This window comes from Phyllobates terribilis, unplaced genomic scaffold (genome assembly GCF_046119375.1).
Source record: "Phyllobates terribilis strain yellow unplaced genomic scaffold, ASM4611937v1 Scaffold_3__8_contigs__length_932513732, whole genome shotgun sequence".
Taxonomy (NCBI): Eukaryota; Metazoa; Chordata; class Amphibia; order Anura; family Dendrobatidae; genus Phyllobates; species Phyllobates terribilis.
Genome location: NW_027362763.1, coordinates 284,450,918 through 284,470,191, shown reverse-complemented (window position 1 = coordinate 284,470,191; position 19,274 = coordinate 284,450,918). Strand labels below are relative to the sequence as shown.

General features: G+C 42.2%; 1 protein-coding gene across 1 annotated transcript in view; it reads left to right on the top strand.

The window, feature by feature from the left end:
- WDR49 (WD repeat domain 49) overlaps positions 1-19,274 on the top strand; it is a 337,861-nt gene that overhangs the window by 234,990 nt on the left and 83,597 nt on the right. The window contains exon 11 of the mRNA XM_073674828.1: positions 2,107-2,205. Coding sequence (XP_073530929.1) covers positions 2,107-2,205 — 99 coding nt within the window. The remainder of the gene's footprint in view (positions 1-2,106; positions 2,206-19,274) is intronic.

Sequence of the window (19,274 nt, the reverse complement as noted above, 5' to 3'; positions counted from 1 at the left end):
TATTACCCCCTGCCACCGCACCAGGGCAGCGTGGAAGAGCGAGGCTAAGTGCCAGAATTGGCGCATCCTATGAATGCGCCATTTCTGGGGCGGCTGACGGCTGGTGTTTCTAGCCTGGGAGGGGGCCAATATTCATGGCTCCCTTCCTGGGCTATTAATATCAGCCCCCAGCTGTCTGCCTAGCCTTTGCTAGCTATTAAATTAGGGGGGACCCCACGTCATTTTTTTGGGGGGGTCCCCCATTTTAATAGCTAGTAAAGGCTATGTATTCAGCTGGGGCTGATATTAGTAGCCTGGGAAGCTCCGTGGGTATTACCCCCTTCCCAGGCTTCAAACATCTGCCCCAGCTGTCTGCTTAACCTCCGCTAGAGCCTAAAATTAAGGGGAACCCCACGCCAATTTTTTTAATAATAAATCCTTTATTTTAATACTAAATGACAAGTACAGTAACCAACACTGTCACTGTACTTCATATATATGTGACTGACATGTTTCTATCTATCTAATCTATGTGTGATTCTCTATTCCTTCTATTCTAAATTGTAGATGCTGAATTGCCGGCCGGCTTTTTTAAAGAGACGGTGCATGAAAACACTATTATTTTTTTTGATAAATCCTTTACACTAAATGACAAGTACAGTAAGCAGCACTTTCACTGTACTTCGTATATATGTGGCTGACATGTTTATATCTATCTAATCTATGTGTGAAGCTCTATTCTTTCGGTTCTAAATTGTCGGGTACCGGTGTATGCCGCTGCTGAATTGCCGGCTTTTCATGTTTCACTGTTGGCACTGTTCCCATCGATTTGGGCAATCACTGTAATGCCACAACCACCATGGCTGTGGCATTACAGTGAGTGGCAGACAATCCCTGCATGATTGGTGCTCTAAATAGCACCAGACATGCAGGACACGCTTTTGGTGCACGAACAGTTATCGAACATAACCTCGAACAGCCGAATTTTTTGCAAATCGTTCGGGTTGTCGAACAACTCGAACACCGCCCAAAACAGCTCGAATTTGAGATTGGCGAACAGTTCTAGTCGAACACCGCTCATCTCTACTCACAGATGAAGTCAGGAGAGAAAAGGACCCGGCCTGCTGATTTTCACTTCACTCGTTTTTTTCTCCATGGAGGTAAGCAGCTGCCACAGCAGTCTGGCAGCAGCTCTCTCATAGAGAACACAGGTAAACTGTGTGATTGGGTGGTTTACAAGGGCATCTCTTAAAGTGTGCTGGGCACTGTGTGGTTCATAAAAAAATACCATACTGGATGGTAGCAGTAATGAGCAATATTTCCGTGTTGCTACTGTAAGGATTCACTAGCATTCACATAGGCACAAAGTTTCTCGGTGTAAACTTTAAAGTTTATTAGAGTTCATAAACTTTGCAAACGAAAACAAAACAGTCTGTTACTGGCAAAAATAGTAAACAGAAGAAACAGTTCACATAGCAGTTATGGCTTCACAGAGCTGGCTCGCCCATTCAAAAGTCCATCAAAACTTGGTCAGCCACTTTGAGGGACTGATCAGGAAACAGCAGGTCTTCTCCTTCACAAGCAGATACAAGTCCCAGAAGTGTTTCCACCTCTCCTCCCAGTCAATTCTAAGACAGTTCAGCTTCCCTTTTAACCCAGCTGCACCTCCTGAATTGGAGGATGGGAATGACCAGTCCCATCCAGCTCTACCACTCATACCTAAAACCTGGACCCAAAAATCCGGGCCCATTAAAAAACCTCTCGGCACCTATGCATGCTGGAACCTTCTTCTCCGGGTTTCACATCACCGAGCCTAGGTACCTCGTTGACACATACACTCCATCCAGTACCTTCCCAGCTGCAAGCCTACAGTACATATAAACGACTGGAGGTTAAGTTAAAGGCTCAGCATAGAATAAAAATTGGCGGCGCACACGAATTGTGATTCTTGTTTTTCGAAGTTGGGAGGTTTGAATATATCATCATTGATATATATATACTGTATCATTATATATGTCATTGGATTTGGAGTCTTGAAAATATTAAAGTTGTATCCTGTTAATGGATCTCTGTTGTGTACAATTCATTTGAATGTTTCTTGAAGTCTTCCATCTTTTGCACAACCAGGTAGCTATGATGGAGAAATGGTTGTTTGGAACAACAATACAGAAAATGCTTCCAGAAAACTCCATCCATGTCCATCTATAGCAGCGAAGTCAAAATCAGGTAGGCATAAAGAAGAGTGCATATTTAAAAGAAAGCATAGAAGCCACAAAAGATTAGCGCCTATGTCCAATCCATGCTAAAGTTTTAGAAGGTCTCCTTGACTAAATTTTTGAGATCAAAACATTTTCACTGTTTGCTATGCCCTGAACCACCCCATCCTCCATACAGGGTTGGGCAATTCATTTTCCCAAAGAGGCCCATGAGAGAATGCGACAGTTGTGGAGGACTTAACCAAGAAGCTGAATTTAACTGTGCTCAATATTGACTTTATCACTTAATATTAAGCAATATTAAGTACGTTGATTAGCTGCTACTAATACCTGTCATGATAAGACCAGATTCACACATCCATGTGTTGTAATCTGAGTTCGAACCCTGATGTACAGACTGGCATCAGGTCTCCTGACTTGAACTTGACAGCCTCATATATGCCTATAAGGCTGTTGAGTTTGGTTTTGGAGACTTGCGACCGGTTCGTGAATCATGCTCTGTGACAGACAGATGTGTGAATAAAGCCAAAGGCTTATCCTAGCATGTATTCTTACCAGTAGCAGTTAATGCAAACCATATCATTATAGTTTTATATAAATTTCATAGACGGCAGTAAATCATACCACTCCTGTTAATTGGCATTGAGTATATTACCTTGATTGGCTGCGATCCTTACTATGATCTCTCCCATGGTCTCTGTCCTTGTCATAGTCTCTGTCTCTCTTTATTTCTGTCATAATTCTGCTCTCTTTCAATCTCATTCTCCCTCTCTTTGTTTTTTTCCATTCTCTCTCTATTCTCCATTGCTCATATTTCCGCTGCCTTACCTTCCATTCTACAACATTGCATGAGCACCTGAACTACATCTTAGGCTATGTTCACATATGTTGGGTTTTTCAACGTTTTTTGCTGCAGATTTTTATGCAAATTTTCAGCTGCGTTTTGCAGTACCAGCAAAGTCAATGAGAAACCAGAATTCTCTGTTCACACCTTTTGTTTTTTTGTTGCGTATTTTTTGCCTTGGTTGGGTTTTTGGAAAATAAAGTATATCACTTCTTACAGCGTTTTTTCAGCATTTTCCACCCATTGGAAGTAATGGGTAGTGAAAAAACGCTGAAAAAAACATGCTGTGTGAACATACCTATCAGATTTTGCTGCATTTTTAGTGAAAATAAGCAAGTACAACAGTATGTGAAACTCATTTATTTTTGTGATTTTACCATCTTGTCTTGGTCCCCATAGTGTGAAAGTAAATAGTGTCATACAAACTCAATGCATTGCCAGTGTCTAAACTATTCCTGAACAATTCACCTCCCCCACTATGCCAAAACCAGAATGAGATTTTTTTTTCACAGAACTTTATGTACATGCATAAAGAGACAAAAGGACAGTGAAAAAACGCTGAAAAAATGCATAAAAAAATGAAGCAAAACCTGCATTTTTGACGCAGCTGATTTCCTGCCAGAGTTGGGTTTTGCTGCAGATTTGTGATGCTGAAAAAACCCAACATGTGTGAACATAGCCTAATAGTCAGGTCTATGCAGGTCAAACGTACACTGCATCCAAGTAGACAGTGATGCTGATAGCACTGCACCGACCCTCAGTTACATTTCATTTCCATCCCTTTGGCTCTCCCAGTACAAAGGCTGGACAGGGACAACCAAAAGAATGGATGAGGCCCATAGTCTGTATTGTGCCCACACATACTACTAATATTGCATGTTACAATATACCGTATAATTGGGGGTACTTATTTCTGGTTCATCTCCAGCACCAGTAGCATTGTTGCAGATGTTTTCACTGCTCGTCCCTATTGAATAAAAGAAATGCTGATTAAGCAAAATATGATATTAAAATCAGAGTTACTTGTTAGCATTACTAAGTAAACTTGAGAGCAATGTTGAACTGTGCCTTGGACTAACCAAGTAAAGCGATTCTGATGTCCTACCATCAGTTTTGTAAAATGTGTTCACTTTAAAGTGAGATGGTCACCCCAAAACTCAATTTAAATTACTTTTATAAATCTCACACCTGCAGTATGGACTTCGCTTCTGAGCTGGACAGAAAAAACGGTTTTAGTTCATATGCAAATGAGGGCTCCTTGGTGCACTCTTGGGGTGGCCAAAAGCTCAGTGCAACAGTCTGCCCCCTCAATCAAAATGATGTGGAAATCCTTTTAGCTTAATTGACAGCACTAGATTGTCATTGACAGTGAGCCCTGCTTTAATTGAATCCCTGACCCTGCACATCTACACTGACACTGCAGGAGGCAGTAAAGCTTGGACACACGGGCACTCATTACTGTGTGATCCTGCACTAACACTGTGTGTTACTCACGCTCTCCGGGATCCTGCAGTGTCAGCGTAGACGTAAAGGGACGTAAAGCGCTCGCTCTATGCAACTAGTGCTGTCAGTCAAGCAAAGGCTGAGTCCGGTGCATGGGTCCTTTTGGCCATTCCAATGAGTGCAAGGAGGAATCCTCATTTGCATATGAGATAAGATCAATTGTTTTGTCCAACTTAATAAAGGAATTCTATACTACATGTATGAGTTTTATAGGGGCAAAGTCCCTTATAGGACTGCCTAAATGGTTTAAATCAAATTTTGGGGGTGAGAGATTACCTTTAAATTACATTCCAAATTATTCTCTTGCTACATTACACAAATGATTTATTTTATGACTAGGTGATTTTCTCCAAAGTCTTCGAAAGGGAGCTGATTTCTGATTGACCCTTGGGCCCGTGATTTTGACAGAATCTGTGCCTATCAGAGGATATTGCTAGGCCAGTCCATACCTATCTGAGCTTGCTTTTGGTTGAGAAAGCAGTTTATTTCTTAAGCCCTTTCAACAAATGGCCGACTACTATATCACTCTACTTTGGTAGGGACTGAAATATGGTATTGTGTGTGTAGGAGAATTTTTTGTTAATTTTCCTCTTTTGACAATTTTGACAAATTTAGCATCTTAAGGCTATGTGCCCACGATGCAGAAATTAGGCAGAAAATTTCTGCAGCATTTCTGCATCTCCCTGGCAGAAAAAACGCATGCAGATTGTGCATGCGTTTTTCCTGCAGAATACATGCGGAATACATGCGGATTCACATGCGTATCCACATTCGTTAACGCATGTGTTTCCTCATGCGGACTGACAAGCACTTTCCAGGTGATAGTATCACTTGGAAAGTGCTTGACAACTAGGTCACACTATATAAATCCATGCAGAAGGCATGGATTTATATAATGTGACCGTAAAAATAAAAAAATAAAGCTATACTTACCCCCGATCCCCCGCTGCGTGTGCTGTCGCGCTCGTCCTGGCTTCTTCCGAGTTGCCGGCATCTCGCGAGACAGCCTGCGGTCACATGACCGCGACGTCATCTCAGGTCCTGGAAGGAGAAGCGCTGCAGGGGCCGCCGGACAGGTGAATATAAACTTTATTTATTATTTTATTCTTTTTTTCACAGGTACAATGGTACCCAGGTCTGGATGAGAGTCTTCTCTCCTCCAGAACTGGGTACCATCCGCACATTGAGATGCATGTTATCCGCTTGTACAAATGTACAGACACGGATTCTATGCGTCTCAATGCAAGTCAATGGCAGCGCTTCCGCAAAATTAATGAACATGCTGCGGATTTATTTGCGCTGCAGAAACGCTGCGGAAAAATCCGCAGCATGTGCATTGACATTGCGGAATGCCATTGGGGACCATGGGGTGCGGATTACCATGCGTTTTTGATGCGTTTCCGCTTCGGAAATTCCGCAGCGGAAACGCATGAAAAACGCATTGTGGGCACGCAGCCTGAGAGTTACAAATAACTACAGTTTCTTACATCAGGTTTCCAAACTTTCTTCTTCTCTTCGCCTCACCACCTGAACTTTGTAGAGCTTATTCAAGCATTTAATGATGTTATAATTCAGTAAGTGGCTCGCATGCTTGTTTAAACTGTAATTGCGATATTCACTCAAAGGTGCATTATGGTTGTTTTTTTCTAATTCCAATCAAGCAGCTGGTTTGTTCACTGCCACAATATCCGTTTCCTGCTTCCTAGCTTAATTGAATAAAGAACCTGGTCAAGTACATTATAATTAATATATCGGTCCTTCTATATTAATTATGATGATGGTGTGCAGTAACGATTTGCATATTTCTTGCATATGCAGTGTATATATTTCCACAATTAAACCGATATAATTAACTTCCCTGGCACTTATTAAAATGGATGAGATACTTCCATTTTGTTGCAGATTAACATAGACACTTTTAGTACTCTACTTGCAGCACATTAAAATATTAACATCGTACAAGGAAATAACATACTTATTTAAACAATTAACTTCTGCGCAGTGTTTTGCTACAGGTTAAATGTTATTTAATATGATCACTATATGCCTCCATCACATACAGTTAACATCACCATGTGTTGCATGAAAAGAGACTGAGTTCCTACTACTGGAACTAAGAAGATAAAACACAAAAAATGCATTTTAATTCTTCCATGGCTCTTTGTTGCAAAACACATGACTTAAAAAATAAAAAAAGGTTTATTTGTCGATAATCTGTTAGAAAAAAGTCCAAGGCATTGGCATTAGATATTTATGAGATTCACTAGTAGAGAATTTTTTATTTAGGTATTGACCATTGGGTACATATTACAGTATTTAAAATGTACATCCAACGAAGAAAAAAAGTGCCAGGACCAAAATACATCCACATTATTTAAAAAGATGTAAATTTTATTGAATAAAAGACACAAACTAATATTATAGGAATCCAGCAATAGGTATAATGATGCACAGAAAGGTGAGTGAGCAACAGAGATAGCCCAATACTGTATATACTCCAATTAATTCTGTAGGTATAAAGTGACATAGTGCTCAATAAATCTCTGATCATATAAATAATACATCAAATACATATAAAGAAAATATATATGTGTACACTCAAAGTGAGTATATAATCAACATAATCATAAATCAATATATTTGTGAATAGTTTTCCTCATAATGACATAACCTTATTGATTCCTCTCCTATATTAGTGCTACTGACAGTAATAATAGTAATGATGATAATACAAATAACATGAGCTTGCATCTCTTCAGTAACCCTGACTGGCTCATATTTGGGAGGTTATGCCGAGAATACAAGGCTAATTTACACATACAGAAAAAAATTGTCATGTAGATTTACACATTTTTTTCTGATTTTTCAAAACACATGGCCTGCCAAGAAACTTAATGAGTTCAATCTTCACTATCTGTTGGGTAAAATCAGTACTAACAAGAACAAATGCACTTCCAACAACAGGAAAATCATAATGTCAGACGAGGTCAAATGTTGCATCAAAAAGAGTTAAATCAGAATCTTCTACATGCTAAATTAATATGTATCACTGTGGTATACAGAATATAAATTGTAACATTTATCTAAATATAGAAAGAAAGACATGTGATTTGCAAATGATGATGAAAAAAAGAACTATTTGATCAGTATTTTTCAGCAGATTATAATTACTTCCAAACAAAGTTAATTAGCAGTTAATAAATATTCAATAGTTTATAATAAAGATTGTTCTAATGATAATGGATTATTGAGTCAGTAGGTTTTTGCTTTAATACTGTTGAGAAATATAAGAAAATACAAACAACATTTAAAGTAAGCTACATCATAAAAATATATTGATATATAATATGACCTTATGTCTTCAAAGAATGATTCCTTGAAATAATAGGATGACCTGGGGTTATTTAGGGTCATGTGAGATTAAAAGGGAATTTGTCACTAGGTTTATGCTGATCTATCTATTAACTGAGGCTACTCCCACCTGCTGATGATTGATAGTTATCTCCATATACTGTGCATAACGAGATAGCGGTCAGTCAGTGGGGAGTGTGCAGGGGAGCCACAGCGCATGAATATCAATGGGTGCGTGCATAATGGGCACTACTCTGGGACATCAGAAGATCATTTGGGATTTCATGAAAATGGCAGCAAGATAAAAGTAAGTAATACAGTGCTAGAATTTTGGCCTCTGCAACCACGTTATTTTTTTTTGTTTGTTTTTATTTCCCCCCTCAAAATTATTTCATTTTGTTTCCCATTGGTTTTGTGCCCATTATGGGTCATGCTCAAGGTGGAAGCCATTATGAAAACAGGGGTGTACTGTAACAGGGGTGTGCAGACTTTTTAAATTCACTGCATATGTACATATAATATGTATACCTGGATAATCTGTGTGTATGTAATGTATATATGTGTGTGTATAATGGGTATGCAGTAGTGTTCAAAATAATAGCAGCGTGTTCAAAAACATGAGTTAAGCACAAAATCTTTATACTAGTTTTTATTTCCATGCATTGGGAACATTGCACATGGTTTTCTAATTCAAAACATGAAGAGAAATGTATATAATTTTTAACTACTTTTCAGAAAACAACAAAAAATGTACGTTGGGCTGTTTAAAAAAATAGCAGTGTCTGCATTTGTCTTTACAAGCTCACAATATGTACTCTTTTTTTGAAAATTTAGCATTCCTGTGAATCATTAACCTAATATTTAGTTATATACCCACAGTTTTTTAGAACTGCTTCACATCTATGTTGCATAGAGTCAACCAAGTTCAGGCAACATGACCTCTTCAAGTATTTTAATATATGCAAACTGATCCATGATCCCTGGTATGTGGTAAATAGGTCCTGCACCATAGTAAGAGAAACATGCCCATATCATGATGCTTGCACCACCACGCTTCACTGTCTTCAGAGTGTACTGTTTCTTGAATGCAGAGTTTGGAGGTCGTCTAACAAACTGTCTGCAGCCCTTGGACCCAAAAAGAACAATTTTACTTTCATCAGTCCATAAAATGTTTCTCCATTTTTCTTTAGGCCAGTTGATGTGTTCTTTGGCAAATTGTATCCGCTTCAGTACATGTTTTTTTCTTAACAGTGGGACTTTACAGGGACTTCTTGCTAAGAGATTAAGAGACATGTGGTTATATAATTTATTCCAAAAACAGTGATTAATCTGGTTAGTCATTTTGGACAGATATTATTTTGAACACTACTGTACATGTGGGAAAAGTGTGTATAATACTGGTGTGAAATGTTTTTATGTGTGAAGTATGTATGTAGATTATGTATAGTATTTGTCTATACTTGCATAATGCAAATGTGTGTACTGTGTATACTTATATGTGTATATTTGTTTAATATGTATGTGTATGGTATTTTAATATACTTGTATGCTGAATGTCTATATATAGTGCCTTGAAAAAGTATTCATACCCAGTGAACTTCCCTACAATTTTTCACCTAACACCCATAGACTTAAATGTTTTTCATTTAGACTTTATGTGATATAGAAACACAAAGTAGCAAGTAAGTGTAAAGGAAATGATACATGGTTTTCTAATTATTTAAAAATATATTATCCTTGTGACGTACATTTGTATTTAGCCCCCCTGAGTCAATACTTTGTAGGACCACCTTTTACTACAATTACTGCTGCAAGTCTTTTGGGGTATGTCTCTACCAGCTTTGCAGATCTAGAGGCTGAACTTTTTTCCTCATTCTTCATTGCACACTCACTCTAGCTCAGTGAGATTGGATAGAAAGTATGTGTGAGCAGCAATTTTCTAGTCTTGTCACAGATTCTCAATGGGATTTAGGTCTGGACTGTGACTGGACCTTTCACACACATGAATAAGCCATTCCTTTGTAGCTCTGGTATCATGCTTAGGGTCGTTGTCCTGCTGGAAGGTGAACCTACACCCCAGTCTCAAGTCTTTTGCAGCCCCTAACAGGTTTTCCTCCACGATTGTCCTGTATTTAGCTCCATCCTTCTCACCATCAACTCTGACCAGCTTCCCTGTCCCTGCTGATGAAAAGCCTCCTCACAGCATGATGCTGCCACAACCATGTTTGATGATGGGGATGGTATTTTCAGGGTAATGTGCAGTGTTAGTTTTCACACTCATAACATTTAGCATTTAGCCCAAAAAGTTCTACTTTGGTCCCATTTGAGCAGAGTTCCTTCTTCTACATGCTAGAAGTGCCCCGGGTCCTCAATACCTCTGTTGAGTTTCTCCGGCCGGCTAACAGGACTCTTGCGTAGGGAGACTTTTACACTGGTGATCCCACTGTCTGAGGGTATGGAGCTCCCGTCTACCCTAGCAGCCACCATATAGTCAGGCTGCCCATACAGTTCACTGTCCTATCTCTTACTACTTCATCACTTCCTGCTCCTGGAAACTAAGCAGAGATTTTCCTAATGTGCCCACCCCCTGTGGACTGTCATCACACAGCATTAACCCCATCACTGTCTGGAACACTGCTAGCAGACTCAACCTGACATCTGCACCTAGGACAGTGGCATCTTGTGGCTGATTACAGATACTGCAGCCCACAAGGAATTATGCCAGGAACAAGCTCTATAACACTCAAGGCCTGATCAGGGCACTAAGTTCCCCCTCTACTCTACTGACTGGACCACTGAAGCTAACCCCTTAGCTTGGTCTACCAACAGTTCAGAAAGGTCTAACTACAGGAACACTTCCTTTAACTACTTCAGTGCCAAGAGAAGGCTACGTCCTTCCCCACTATTACATCTTAGTAGGTTTGCAGTTGGGCAATACTCCTTCCATTTTTGGATGATGGATTGAACAGTGCTCTGTGAGATGCTCAGAGCCAGGGCTATTTTTTATAACCTAACCCTGCTTTACTCTTCTCCACAACTTTATCCCTGACCTATCTAGTGTGTTCCTTGGTTTCATGATGGTGTTTGATATGTAATCTTCTCAAACAAACAATTTAAAAGGTGATTTCCATCTTCTGAAGTGGGCCTGGACAGTTAGGCATTCTAAAATAATTTTTCTAAATAATTTTATTTTTCAATTTGACTCCGTTCTCCTGATATTTCAGGCTTTTTGTTTGATTGCTTACTGCTTGTGACGCGCCCCCTGGGCCATGGGGGTTACTCGGCAGCCAGGCCTATGGATGCCGGTGGGGGGATATCACGGTGGCTGGCCCGGTCCGTGGCCCAGGGCGGTCAATAAAAAGGGGGATTATTTATAGGGTGTTTGTAAAGTTCGTGACGCCACCTGTGGTATCTGGTAAGGATTATCAGCGCTGCGACAGTCCTCTGAGGCAGGTGTTTGGGCAGCTTTGTTAGGACGGCTCCCCACAGGTGGAGCGGGCCTCAGGGCAGTGTAGGGGTAGATGGTGGATGCTGGTGAGAGATGGCAGGACGGTCCCGGAGGAAAGACGGACACTCACACGGGGATAAGCTTCAGTACCTTTACTGGTGATGATGCAGGCACGGTCCAGGGTTCTCCGGACAGAGAGTGCACTTTTGGACTCTCCCCAGTGAGTGGGTATAGGGCCTCCTGATCCGTAGCTTTACTCGCTAAGCTTCTGACCTGCCTGGAGCTAGGCCTAACTTGGTTACTGTCTCTCCCTCTTGCACCTGCTGACCTGGTGGTAGGGCCTTCTCTTGGAGGTCACTCTCCCTGGTCGCTGGGGCTTCCGTGACTCCTAGCCCTGGTACTGTAGTCAGCGTTTGGTAAAACTGGGACCTGTAGTCCTCCAGGGGTTCCGGTGGTCCCTACTGGGTATAAAGGGACCCCGTAGGCACGGACCCGGTGTCCGGTATATATCTCAGGGAGAGCCTGGTATGCTCCTCTGCCTCCTCGCTACTTCTTCCTTCTCCTCTCACCTTCGGCCACACTTAGGGCCCTCACTAGGCTTCAACCCGTGCTGTAGGCCTTGGCTCGCCTAAGCACAGCAGCCAGCGTGCTGCCTCTTCACCGGTCTAAGTGCCAGCACCCTCTCTGAACTAACTACTGACTAAAACTGAGCTGCCTGGCTCCACCCTCCCTATATATATCCCTAACGGGCTCCCTCTGGTGGTCTGAGGTGGTAGGATGGAGGTGTGTGAATGTGTGAGGGCCTCTTGTGGAGAAGTCCATCCATGCACCCTTCTGGGTTCTGTGGCACCTGTGCGGAGCAGGGCGCCACATTTGTTGCCAAGGGGACCTGACACTGCTGCAGTCTAGGTGCGGTGGCTGAGCATGAGCAGTTCTGACAAACAGTTTACTATTGAGCCAGGACAGGATCTCATGAGCAGGACACTATTGTTTGTTCCCTGCACTCAATGATGATATAAGAATCCTGACCACTTTGCATTGACTTCTATCAAATGGCACAAGAGCATTCACCATAACACAGGAGCTATTCTACACTGCTTCTCACCTCCCCAGTCTTGTTTTTGCTGTGTGCTTTTTCAAAGGCACAGTTATTTTATATTGCTCTGGGCTATGTGGCTCAGCATGTAACTACACCATGTCCCCATTCACTTGAAGTGCAAAGAAAAGTCCAAGCAATAATCAAAAGGGTATACGCGATGTATGCCCATCCAACTCCAGGCAGCATGTATGGACAGGGGTGGGCCTGTATTCTTAAATATGCCAGGGCTGATTTTGAGTCTCAATGTGGCCTTGACCAAAGGTTAAACTAATCATTCATAGTAGGTAACAGCATAAAATGGACTTGCTTTGTATCCAGCAAAAAGAACAAGAAAATAGAACAGTATAACATTGTTAACCGAAAACTCTCCATTATTACTCCATTTATTTTTACATAAAAGTGCCATATTTATTAGAATGAGAGCTGATCCTGTTCTATGTAGTCATTGGTGACTTAGCACCAACATCATGATCCGTCACTTAGAAATAAAGCAGGAAAGCACAGTAAGGTCCTGTGTTATACACATATAGCTCACTGAGCATTGTGCAAGTACAGTCATGGCCAAAAGTTTTGAGAATGACACCAAAATTATATTTTCACATGATCTGCTGGCCTCTGGTTTTTATTAGTGTTTGTCTGATGTTTATATCACATACAGAAATATAATTGCAATCATATTATGAGTACCAATAGGTTATATTGACAGTTAGAATGAGTTAATGCAGCAAGTCAATATTTGCAGTGTTGCCCCTTCTTCTTCAAGACCTCTGTAATTCTCCCTGGCATGCTCTCAATCAACTTTTGGACCAAATCCTGACTGATAGCAGTCCATTCTTGCATAATCAATGCTTGCATTTTGCCAGAATTTGTTGGTTTTTGTTTGTCCACCCGTCTCTTGATGATTGACCACAAGTTCTCAATGGGATTAAGATCTGGGGAGTTTCCAGGCCATGGACCCAAAATCTCTATGTTTTGTTCCATGAGCCATTTAGTTATCACCTTTGCTTTATGGCAAGGTGCTCCATCATGCTGGAAAAGGCATTTTTGGGCGCCAAACTGCTCTTGGACGGTTGGGAGAAGTTGCTCTTGGAGGACATTCTGGTACCATTCTTTATTCATGGCTGTGTTTTTAGGCAAGACTGTGAGTGACCCGATTCCCTTGGCTGAGAAGCAACCCCACACATGAATGGTTTCAGGATGCTTTACAGTTGGCATGAGACAAGACTGGTGGTAGCGCTCACCTCTTCTTCTCCGAATAAGCTGTTTTCTAATCGAAAAGGGGATTCATCAGAGAAAATGACTTTGCCCCAGTCCTCAGCAGTCCACTCCCTGTACCTTTTGCAGAATATCAGTCGGTCCCTGATGTTTTTTTCTGGAGAGAAGTGGCTTCTTTGCTGCCCTCCTTGAAACCAGCCCTTGCTCAAAGAGTCTCCGCCTCACAGTGCATGCAGAAGCACTCACACCAGCCTGCTGCCATTCCTGAGCAAGCTCGGCACTGCTGGTAGTCTGATCCCGCAGCTGAAACAGTTTTAAGATACGGTCCTGGCGCTTGCTGGTCTTTCTTGGGCACCCTGGAGCCTTTTTGACAACAATTGAAGCTCTCTCCTTGAAGTTCTTGATGATGCGATAGATTGTTGACTGAGGTGCAATCTTTGTAGCTGCGATACTCTTCCCTGTTAGGCCATTTTTGTGCAGTGCAATGATGGCTGCACGTGTTTCTTTAGAGATAACCATGGTTAACTGAAGAGAAACAATGATACCCAGAACCAGCCTCCTTTTAAAGTGTCCAGTGATGTCATTCTTACTTAATCATGACTGATTGATCGCCAGCCCTGTCCTCATCAACACCCACACCTGTGTTAATGGATCAATCACTAAAACGATGTTAGCTGCTCCTTTTAAGGCAGGACTGCAATGATGTTGAAATGTGTTTTGGGGGTTAAAGTTAATTTTCTGGGCAAATATTGACTTTGCAAGTACAGTAATTGCTGTTAAGCTAATCACTCCTTGACATTCAGGAGTATATTCAAATTGCCATTACAAAATATGAAGCAGTAAACTTTGGAAAAATTACTATTTGTCTCATTCTCAATACTTTTGGCCATGACTGTAGTGCTGAAGAAGGCACATGCCTCAAGATAGGGTTGGCAAGGTGGCATAGACTAAAATTAGGGAGTTTTTATACTTTTAGTAGTTTTTAAGAAACTGACAACACAATCTATGATGTAATCCCACCATCACGATCTGTTGTGCTATCATCTGGAGATGGCCTGTCTACCTGTGGTGCAGAGGATGCAATCACACCCTGGTCATAGCAATCAAATGGGGCATTATTAATAAGGAGGTGGTGGGGGGGGGGCACAAAGGACATTATAATATGGAGGAAGAAAATGAGACTACTAACCTATTAGTGTATTTAGCCTTTGGAAGAGCACTATTATTGTGTTAAGTCTAAAGAAGGTACTGGTAATTTTTGAGGGGTACTACTACAGTGTAGGGCACAACTGGGATTTTTACTGTTGGGGACATCAAATAGAGCATTTTTACCCTCTGGGGGACAATGAATTAACATTTTGTATAAAGAGGGGGAAAGGTGGGGAGAGCGAGTGGAAGAGTCAAGTTGCGGCTGGATGAAGTTTTTATGAAACATATATAGAAAATTGATTAATACTTATGTTGTCCTTAAAGGGAACCTGTCACCAGGTTTGTCCCATATGAAATACAGTAAGACCACCACCTTTGAGACCTCATATACAGCATTCTCTAATGCTGTAGATATGTACCCAACCTGACCTGCAAAACAAAAAAAAATACATTTTATTATACTCACCTGCAGTGTGCAGGCACCAGGAAAGGTGAAAGAGTCCCAGTGCATGCGCACTGCAGTACTTTGCTTTGCCCTAGTAAGGGCAGAAAAGTGCACCTGCACAGGAGCGCGATGCCGGGGACCCTGTCTGGATAATGTAGGGATGTGTCATCTACACGAAGCAAGAAGGAGGACGGCATCGAAAGAAGAGAGGAGGCACCGGACCAAGACAGCGACGCCCATCAGACCCAACCGACCCGCAGGTGAGTATAATAAAAGCTCTTTTTCTTGTCTTGCAGGTCAGGTTGGGAGCATACAGTGGGTACGGAAAGTATTCAGACCCCTTTAAATTTTTCACTCTTTGTTTCATTGCAGCCATTTGGTAAATTCTAAAAAGTTCATTTTTTTTTCTCATTAAAGTACACTCTGCACCATATCTTGACTGAAAAAAACAGAAATGTAGAATTTTTTGCAAATTTATTAAAAAAACAACTGAAATATCACATGGTCATAAGTATTCAGACCCTTTGCTCAGACACTCATATTTAAGTCACATGCTGTCCATTTTCTTGTGATCCTCCTTAAGATATTCTACTCCTTCATTGGAGTCCAGCTGTGTTTAGTTAAACTGATAGGACTTGATTTAGAAAGGCACACACCTGTCTATATAAGACTTCACAGCTCACAGTGCATGTCAGACCAAGTGAGAATCATGAGCTCAAAGGAACTGCCCAAGGAGCTCAGAGACAGAAAGCTCCCATGGTTGAAGGGGAAATTAACATGTATCCGCAGTGGAGATGAGATATAAAATAATAATATGTTTCATTCAGACCATCAGCCACTTTATCACGATGTGGCCAGTATAGCATATAGCTTCTTACTGCTAAATAATTAAATGGTTGTCATGTTTTCTGATAAGTAATTGATTTTTTAAACTTTATGTAATGTTTTTGGAATAATATGCATGATATGTATGATACTAGTTTAATTCTATGCACAACTAGCTGGTGTCCAGTGTTTTCTGACTTCATTCTCCATTGCCTGAATTGGATGGTTGAGAGTTCTTGGTGTCCAGAAGATTGGTATCTGAATCTCTGTTGCTGTGTCTATCTATCTATCTATCTATCTATCTATCTATCTATCTATCTATCTATCTATCTATCTATCTATCTATCTATCTATCTAATGTGTAGTGATGCCCAGAGGCATATCTAGGGGAGGGCAGGCGGGGCATGTGCCCCGGTGGCAGCCGACAGGGGGGCGCAAGTCGGGCTGCCTGATGTGGCGGTCCCAGGTGTCTCCCCCGGACTGGGATTCGGCAGTTCTCTGAGCCGACGTCAAACTGACAGCCCGCTCAGAGAAGCAGCAGCGTGCCGGCTCCCAGCGTTCAATTGCACTTGTGTCTTTCAGACGCAAGTACAATTGAAGCTCTGACTGTCATCTTAGAGAGATCAGGTCATGTGACCGCCCTGCTGACGTAACTCGCAGGCGCCCACAGGAGAGAAGACCGTCGGTGGTAAGTGCTCCTGTGGCTATAGAGCTGAAGACACCGAAGATTCAGCCCGGAGGGGTGGGGCATATTTATTAATTGTGCAGGGGGCTATGAATTGTTCAGGGGGCATATTTATTAATTGAGCAGGGGGCTATTAATTGTGTAGGGGGCTATGAATTGTGCAGGGGGCATATTTATTAATTGTGCAGGGGTGCTATTAATTATGCAGAGGGGCTATTAATTGCACAGTGGGCTATTTATTAATTGTGCAGGGGGCTATTAATTGTGCAGGGGGGCTTATTAATTGTGCAGGGGCTATTAATTGTGCAGGGGGCTATTTATTGTGCAAGGGGCTATTAATTGTGCAGGGGACTATGTATTAATTGTGCAGGGGGCTATTAATTATGCAGGGGCTATTTATTAGTTGTGCAGGGGGCTATTTATTCATTGTGCAGGGGGCTATTTATTCATTGTGCAGAGGACATATTTATTAATTATACAGGGGGCATATTTATTCATTGTGCAGGGGGTATATTTATTAATTGTGGAGGGGGCATATTTATTAATTGTGTAGGGGGCTATTAATTGTGCAGAGGGCTATTTACTAATTGTGCAGAGGGCTATTTATTACTTGTGCAGGGGGGCTATTCACTAATTGTGCAGGGGGGCTATTTACTAATTGTGCAGGGGGTATATTTATTAATTGTGCAGGGGTCATATTTATTCAGTGTGGAGGGGGGTGATTTATTCTGTGTGAAGGGGGAGATTTAATCTGTGGGGAGCGAGTGGGGAGTGGGTGCAGACACATTATTGGTAGCGAGGGGGATGGGATGTGTGCGGATACAGTATGGGGAGTTGGGGGGATGTGTGAGGAGGAAATATGAGGGGTAGGGGAAATGTGTAAGGAGACTATTGAGGAGAATAGTGTGAGGAGACAGTATGGGGGAAGAAAAGTGTGAGTGGGCACAGAATAGAGACTGATTAGTGGGTGGGGACAGCATGGGGGGGACAGTGTAAGGTCACAGTCAGGTGGGAACAGTATGCTTTAGAGGGTGAGTGTGATGAGGGGGCTCAGTACAGAGACTGGGCCCTATAGGGGGGACACAGTGTGAGAGGACAGTGTGAAGAGGGGGCCCAGTATGGTAAGGAGAGGGCAGTGTGGAGAGCATGTACCATAAGAGGCACAGTGTTGGGGTGATATTTTGTGCAGAGAATATAGTGAAGGGTAATTATTTATTCAGGGGCTCAGCATAGGGCAGATATTTTTATTCAGGAGCATTATAATGACACTGCTATCTTTAAGGGCATCGTATGGGGATTTGCCGCAGAAGACTGGAGAAGATGGAAGTCTGCAGAGAAGAGCTGTGGATGAGAAAACTCATCATGGCGTCTGGACAAGATGAAAAAAGAAAGAGAACGACTCCAGAGACAACATCATCTATTAGGTACCTGGATGTAATTTTTTTTTATGATGCTGACATTTTTTATGTTTTTATTTATCTTATGAGCATTAAAGATGTTGTCCATGTTTGTGATGAGTCTGCAGTCATTCTGTGTGACTGCAGGCTTCTGAATTCTCACAGTGCACAATGCACGCTATCAGGATTCTGTCGTGCCGGTGATTTGTATACATGCGGTCATGTGCTGACTAGACATGCGTGGCCTCACTCGATGACAATAAATTAAGCGAGGCCGGACATGTCTAGTCAGAATGTGGCCAGAAGTACACAAATCACATACTTGTGCTGACATGACCGTCCACTCTTGCCACCGGCAAGGGAGAATCCTAAAGTCTGCAGTGCATGCACTGTGAGAATTCAGAAGCCTGCAGTCACATACAGTGACTGCAGACTTTCATCTCAAATCAGGACGAGCCCTTTAACTATAAAATAAAGCTCTGTAGCCAATCCTAACAGCATGTAATATCCTCACTGTCAGGATTCAGCTCTGCTTGTGACGCGCCCCCTGGGCCGTGGGGTACTCGGTAGCTGAGCCGGTCGATGCTGGGGAATGTCATGGTGGCAGTGACTCGGTCCGTAACCCAGGGCGGTCAATTAAAGGGGAAAAGTGAAAAGGGGAATGAAGTTTTTATATATAATGTTCGTGACGCCACCTGTGGTATGCGGCTATATGGGGCCGTCGCTGCGGTGCAGATCCTCTGCAGCTAGTGGTGACGCAGCAGAGTTGGTTCAGCTCTCCACAGGTAGAGCTTAGCTCCAGGGCAGGATATAGTGATACTATAGGGTAGATGTGGTTGGTGCCGCTTAATGCAGGTGATGGCGCAATAATGACCAGTCCACAACTTAATGGCGGTTTCCTCTTATCTTTACTTGCGGTTGTTAAGCAGACCGAGGCATGGGTACTAGCTGGTAGTAGAGGTCCGGGCGGCCTAGGAGCAAGTTGGGGATCCACCTCGCAAGGTGAACTTGTAGGCCTTCCCTCTGCGTTAATCTCTTTTGGCCCTGCTGCTTGTAGCTGTGCTGCGGCCCTCGTCCCTCAGTAAAACGTCTGTTCCTCACCCGTATTGCAGGCAGCT